This window comes from Neoarius graeffei, chromosome 16, assembly GCF_027579695.1.
Source record: "Neoarius graeffei isolate fNeoGra1 chromosome 16, fNeoGra1.pri, whole genome shotgun sequence".
NCBI lineage: Eukaryota > Metazoa > Chordata > Actinopteri > Siluriformes > Ariidae > Neoarius > Neoarius graeffei.
Window position 1 is genome coordinate 20,860,400 of NC_083584.1, and position 7,300 is coordinate 20,867,699.

At 38.6% G+C, this 7,300-nt stretch overlaps 1 protein-coding gene across 1 annotated transcript; it reads left to right on the forward strand.

Moving 5' to 3' along the window:
• The first annotated feature begins 2,716 nt into the window (after positions 1 to 2,716).
• Positions 2,717 to 5,398, forward strand: sp8a (sp8 transcription factor a). The gene is made up of 2 exons (XM_060942007.1): positions 2,717 to 2,830; positions 3,241 to 5,398. The coding sequence occupies exons 1-2, from the start codon at positions 2,810 to 2,812 to the stop codon at positions 4,570 to 4,572; spliced, it is 1,353 nt and encodes a 450-aa protein (XP_060797990.1). The 5' UTR covers positions 2,717 to 2,809; the 3' UTR covers positions 4,573 to 5,398.
• Positions 5,399 to 7,300: the final 1,902 nt, after the last annotated feature.

Here is a 7,300-nt window from a genome sequence, read left to right on the forward strand (position 1 = left end):
CTCTGTCTGTAAAAAAAGAAAAAAAAAGTTCCTGAGAACCTTCTTTATAAACATATAGGATGGCTCTTATTTTGTGGCTTATAATGAATTATTTATAATGAAGCCTTAAGTATTTCCCGAGCGTATAATCATATCTATGGCCTCCAAAAAGATGCCTGAAGAAGAAAAAAAAATTAAAGTGTTCATTAGGGACCAAAAAAAAAAAAACTTTATATGGCAAAGCTCGAAAGATCAATTTCAATTTCAGCACATATTTATTTATTTATTTATTTATTTATCAAAAATACAAAATCATTAGGAATAAAATAATGATGGGAAAAGAGTCCAAGAACTGCAAGAACGTCCAGGTCATTATAATAAATATCACCTACAGTAGCTGATTTATCACAAAGCTATTTCTGGATTAAGAACTGTGTAATGAAATCGTACACAAAATGAGACACAACATGTGTGTCATATATATATATATATATATATATATATATATATATATATATATATATATATATATATATATATATGATATGTTTCTCCAATCTCTCAGGGGTGCAGGAATGTCCTGGCCACACTGGACCCAGTCTGATGTCCACATAAAGCTTAATGGACTTGTGTGGTTTGTTTCTGTCTCACAGTCAGCAGCTGGTCAGACAGCGCGTGCAGGCGGTCAGGATCCACGTCATATCAGGCAAATAAAACTACGCGTGATTAAAACACGCCACTTTATTAAATTTGAATTTCAAATGAAATGTAGGCTGACGGCGTGCGGCGCATGTTAATGGGCTCAGTGCGCTTCAGGAGTCTTACATTTAGATATAATTGTTTTTTCCCCCCTTCTTCCATAGCATATTATTATTATTATTATTATTATTATTATTATTATTATTATTGTAGATAATAAATTATAAATGCATTTTTTATATTTATCTATAAATTAATCATGACGACCAAAATTATACACACTGAAAAATGGCTCCTTAGTCACTAAGGGTTTTTTTGGTTTGTTTTTTTGTCCCTAGAAACACTAAGCTACAATAGAGGATTTTTCTTTCAAAAAAAAAAAAAAAAAATCCAAGTCGAACTCCTTTATAAAGGATTAAAAAAAACTTTCTGAAAAGCTCTTTGTATAAATTAAACAAACGTCTAAAATAATTGGGATACTCCAAACGTTCACATTGATGGAAATGAAGTTAAAACCAAAGGGACCAACGAGGATGAATTTCTTTCTTTCTTTCTTTCTTTCTTTCTTTCTTTCTTTCTTTCTTTCTTTCTTTCTTTCTTCATATTTGACGCTGTCGTCCTGCCGCGTGCACACCCACTTCCGCCCCTTGGGCTGGTCGACCACGCCCTCACAAGGCACAATGACCCGTGAGCCCCACTTCACAGATTACACACAATTATTATGAGGCCTGACATAAAATCAGACATTCTGGGGGGGGGGGGGGGGGGGGAATAAATCTAAAACGCTATAACCCTGAATAGTTCCTGGGTTTTGGGTGGGGTGGGGTGGGGGGGGGAATCCTGTAAAGATTCCATGTAGATCACTAAAACAGAATCTTTCCTTACCAAATTGGAAACCTTTCTGAAACTAGGAACCTTTAACTATCCAAAGTGCTTTTGAGTAACCATTGTAAGCGATGCTGTGAAAAGAACCAAATTCGACCATCTGTTGCTATCATGGCCTTATACTTATAAGGACAAGGACCTAGAAAGGTGAAAAGGTACCTTTAAAGCTTTATTTAAAAAAAAAACTACAAAGGATATAACTTCCAGGTGAAGGATATATTATAATTTAAATGCATAGAAGCTAATGGAACCACCATACACTCTTAAACATAAAGGTCTCTTTTTTGATGGGCTGGTACCAACGAGGTATGTACATTATTATTCACAGTTAAGTTGTTCTTCAAATTTAAGGTGCCTAATTGGACCTGAAGGAACAGTGAGATACGATTAAAGCTTTACTGTAAAATCTAAATAAAGGTACATCAAGTGACAACAACAACAACAACAACAACAACAACAATAATAATAATAATAATAATAATAATAATAATAATAATAATAATAATGAAAGGTACAAAACACATCTCCATGATGGTCCCATAGTGACAAGAAGAAGTACAGTTTTTCTCAGACTGTGTCAGTGAGAATGGTAAGATTTGGTTGGTGCTTTTCACAATATCAGAAATACACAAGGTGTTCAACTTTAGAAGAGAGGAAACACTTTTTTTCTGAGATTGCAGCAACAATAACAGCTACAGTTTAGTCCCCCCCCCTTTTTCACTTCTATAGGTGTTTCACTGGGATGCAAACACTAGCACACCATAAAACATGGCAGTGCAACGTTTTTACATCCCAGTAAAAACCTCCTTCGAAATATTCTAAGCCTAATAAGAAAAGAACATGGCTGCCATGCTTTGATAGATTCATGGATAAATGGTTGCTGCATTAAAACAGTCGTTCCAGGTCCTCGTGTAGAGAAGAGAGGGAGATCCCCATCAGAAAGGATGACCGGATTGCGCTTCAGTCTGCAGCCACGCCCACTTGTAAGCTTTAACATCTGCACTCGAGTTGTGTTGAGAAGCTTGAAGAGCAGAGACGTCAGTGGTGATTACGTCACGACTTCTACGAATCTGATTGGTTCAAAGCGGAACTTCAAAGCCCGAAAAGAGCTACAACTGCACTGGGAAAGGGGCGGCGGGCGTCAGTAGCTACATGACAACACTCGTTGGAAAAAAGAAAAAAAAAAACCCGAACAAGCGCATAGTCTATAAATGTAAAGGTTTTCTCAAAGGTGGACACTTCTGGGATGGCAACTTCACTTCTGGGGGTGAGTAAGAGCTTCTTGCTTACTTCTGGATGGCCTTTATTTATTTATTTTCCCAGAAGAATGAGTTTGTCTTGCGCCGACTTGAAGACACGAATCACGTTCAGAAGTTTGAAACAGACCTGCAGAATTTTAATAAAAATAAAAATTAAAAAATAAAAATTAAAAGAAGAGAGATGTTTGTATAGATGTTTACTTGTAAAATAATTAAACTACATTTATAATTTGTTGAATGTATTACAAAAGAAAAGTCGGGTTTTCTTTCAAGGGGATAAAAAAAACTTAATATAATATAATATAATATAATATAATATAATATAATATAATATAATATAATATAATATAATTCTGACACCATGCTTTCCCTCCGTTGTGGCTTAATATATTTGGATTTGTTGTCTGTGTCACTCCAGGAAGAGCCCAAGTTTGGATCTACTCCTTTAGCCATGTTGGCTGCAACCTGTAACAAGATCGGCAGCCCGAGTCCGACATCTGCCATGATATCAGACAGCGCTTCATTTGGGAAAGGCTTCCATCCTTGGAAAAGAGGCTCTCCGGGGAGCTGCAGTCTCGGGTCCAGTTTGTCATCTCGAGGCGGTAGCGGCCTGGTGGAAACCTTTAGCGCAAACGCTTCTCCAGTTTCCAGCGCTTTCTCACTAACGACCAGCAGCAGCGCGTCCGGGAGCCCCTTCGGGAGCGATTACTCTGCGTTTCAGACCTCTGTGTCCATCTCAGGCGGACCTCAGGAGCCGAGTTCGCAGCCCGTGTTCATCTCCAAAGTGCACACTTCGGTGGACAGCTTGCAGGGCATCTATCCGAGGATGGGGGTCGCGCACGCGTATGACTCTTGGTTCAAATCGGGCATCGCGTCTGGGGACGTGAGCGCGTCAGCCGGCGCTTCGGCCTGGTGGGACGTGGGCACGGGTTGGATCGACAATCCACTGGGCGCCAACGGCCTCCAGACCTCGCTGCATTCTCCGTTAGGAAGCTACAACTCGGACTACTCGGCGGCGCTCGGGCACTCTGCGTTCAGCGCTGCTTCATCGCCGCACCTGCTCGCCGGCGGGCAGCACCTAGTGGACGGATTCAAGCCCGTGTTGCCGGCCTCGTACCCGGACTCGAGCCCAAGCTCAGTGGCTGGAGCCAGCGGAGCAGTCCTAACCGCATCGCCTGCTGTGACACTCGCGGGCTCTCCACGCTCGTCTGCGCGGCGCTATGCGGGCAGGGCGACCTGCGATTGCCCGAACTGCCAAGAGGCTGAACGGCTCGGACCGGCAGGAGCGAGCCTCCGGCGCAAAGGGCTGCACAGCTGCCACATCCCGGGCTGCGGGAAAGTCTACGGCAAGACGTCTCACCTGAAGGCGCACTTGCGCTGGCACACGGGCGAGAGGCCGTTCGTGTGCAACTGGTTGTTTTGCGGAAAGAGGTTCACACGCTCCGATGAGCTCCAGAGGCACCTGCGCACGCACACCGGCGAGAAGCGCTTCGCCTGCCCCGTGTGCAACAAGCGCTTCATGCGCAGCGACCACCTCAGCAAACACGTGAAGACGCACAGCACCGGTGGCACCGAAAATTCAGCCTCGAACGGCGGCGTGTGCAAAAAGGGCAGCGACACCGACAGCGAACAGAGCGCGCCGGGCAGCCCTGCGTGTCAGTCCCCGGATAACACTGCGCACTACGGGGCCAGTCCAGACGGCAAGCACGAGAGGCCCCAGTTCAATCAGCTCAACAATCTCAGTTTGTAAAATAGGTATAAATGGTAAAATTGCGTTAAGGCTGTGTCAGTACGCCTACTTCTATCCATCCACACATAACTAAGAAAAAAAAACTTTTGGAAATGTTATCTAATATTTTATTCAAAAGTCTCAGGTGTCTTCAGAAACACAGACAGACAGGGAGCAGAGACAACTTCCAGTAGCCTCCTGTAAAACAAACAAACAAACAAACAAACAAACAAACAAACCTGGAGACCTTCATGCGTCAAAGAAACTTCAACAAAACCCCCTTATGTTTACTGTATATATTTAGGTTTATTATGAATTGTCTTGTTTGATTAAACTATACTGAGGCACTTTACTCTTCATATTTAATTCGGTTTACTTTATGGTAAACCCAATACACCATAAACTCAGCAAGACAACACTGCTGAGAGTTTCAAACTCTGAATGGTGTTTTCCGGAAAAAAAAAATCCATCAGATGTTGCTTAGTTATCAGAGAAGGCTCTCATGGCCTTCAGGACACTTGTGAAATGTATTCAAGCAAATTTAAAGAATCCAGTCTCAGTGTGGTTTTGTACCGTAGTTTTTAATGACCTTGTGACTGGAACCTGCTCAGATCTTCCCCTCCCAGTGCGCGGACATGTTCACTTTCTCCTGGAAAACAAACTGAAAAGTTGTACATAGAGTGTGTCTCGGTCTCAGTTTTATTTATCCACGAGTTTGAACTTGTACTTTGAAGTCTATCAGAGTCGCACTTTGAATTTATATTTATGATTTTAGAATAGGATCATTTCTATCAGGTTGTTCATCCTTTTTTTTTTAATTTAATCATTTTTGGTTTGTTTAATTTAATTGCGCATGCGTGCTTGTATTTACTGACGGTTGGTTTTAAGGTTAATATCTCTAAATAAAGTCAGATTGAGTTTGACTACAAAGTAAATTCAGTTTGTACTTGTTTTGGTTTCCTGTGCAGCACTGAAACGAGTCGGAAACCCCATTTTTATTTTTGTGTTGCACTGTGAACTGCGTCTGTACCTGTTCAGCAAAAGTTAAATAAAATTTATTATTGAATTATTGGAATTATTTTTAGAATTACTGTAAAAAAACATAAACATACTATATAAAACAACGCAACTGTCCTTGTAAGGGTTAAGGTCAGTTTTGAAACTTTTTTTTTTTTTTGGGGGGGGGGGGGGGGACTTAATCACTCTGAAACAATTTTCTGCATCCAACACAATGACAATGTTATTTTATATATAATTCAAATGTTTAATATGAGATTTATGTCCAAACCTTATTTGGACAATGTGTGGTTGCTTTAGTTACAACGCTTGCAAACAAAATAATTGTGCATTTGTATAAAGAAGCCACAGCAGTTGAGGCCTTTAAAGTCATTATTATTATTATTATTATTATTATTATTATTATTATTATTATTAATATTTAAACAAGGTAAACCTAAATCTGGTTCAGTATGGTGAATCCGTTGCTCACACTTATTCAATTCAACTTGTCACTTTATTATTATAAGGTGCAAAATTGTTATAAGAGATCTTCCAGCTCCCTTATCATATATATATATATATATATATATATATATATATATATATATATATATATATATATATATATATATATATATATGAATATATGATAAGGGAGCTGGAAGATCTCTCTCTCTCTCTCTCTCTCTCTCTCTCTCTCTCTATATATATATATATATATATATATATATATATATATATATATATATATATATATATATATATATATATATATATATATATATAAAATGCATGCCTGTGTGCATGTGCTTTTTTGCTTGTTTTGAAAGCTTTAAGAGAAAAACAGTTCATAAGATTTAGTGAAAAAGCACCACCAGTCAAATAATCCATTGAGAGTCTGGATATCATTTATCTAGGCTACATCAATCAATGAACACATCTCTTTGGATTGCTTTTACTTCTTTAATGCATGAGAGATCAAATGATGACAGAATATTAGTTTTTTAGTTTCGAAATCTGGTAATTAACACAGTAAGGCTTCAGGGAAAAGGGGGGGGGATGTTGGACTGTATGATAAGGTGCATGTGCAGGACTTTTTAGGTCAGTTTAGTACTCAGTTTTATGTGTTGGAGAGAGTTTGCATCTCCTCATCCTGGATCTTCACTGTGCATCTAATTTACTGGACACTCTCAGGCTGGATCTAGCCGAGAAAAGAAAAAAGTCCTCCTTTAAAAATCTGGAAAAGTTAGAACTACAGTGAGAGAAGGGGCAAGGGTTATGGGGGAAATAAAATATTTAAGCTAATTTAAAGGGTTTAGAGATTTGAAGACCTCTTTGGTAGAAATAAATTACTACAAGTAACTTTATAAAATGGAGGGGTTAAAAACTAAACAAACAAACAAACAAACAAACAAACAAACAAACTTTACCATGTATATAGTTATTATTTGACATCATATATAGCTAAGAAAGCAAACTAGAGAGTACCTCAGAAACTTACATAAAATATTCTATTAGAGTTTAAGTGTAAAAGTAAATTGATTTAAAATGTTGGTTTTCGACAGACTCCATCTTCACTGCATGATAATTATCATCTTTCTTCTCATTTATCTTGGATATTTGAATCATCAGCATGATTGATTGAGTCATGAAATACAAGCTTGCTAAATGAGTTTTATGATTATGATGATGATGATTATGATTAATAATAATAATAATAATAATAATAATAATAATAATAAAGCCCAAA

Bases quoted from the DNA above. Each gene is read 5' to 3' on its own strand.
- sp8a (XM_060942007.1), top strand. From the start codon at position 2,810: ATGGCAACTTCACTTCTGGGG. The intron at 2,831-3,240 runs GTGAGTAAGAGC...GTGTCACTCCAG, and splicing joins TGGCAACTTCACTTCTGGGG to GAAGAGCCCAAGTTTGGATC.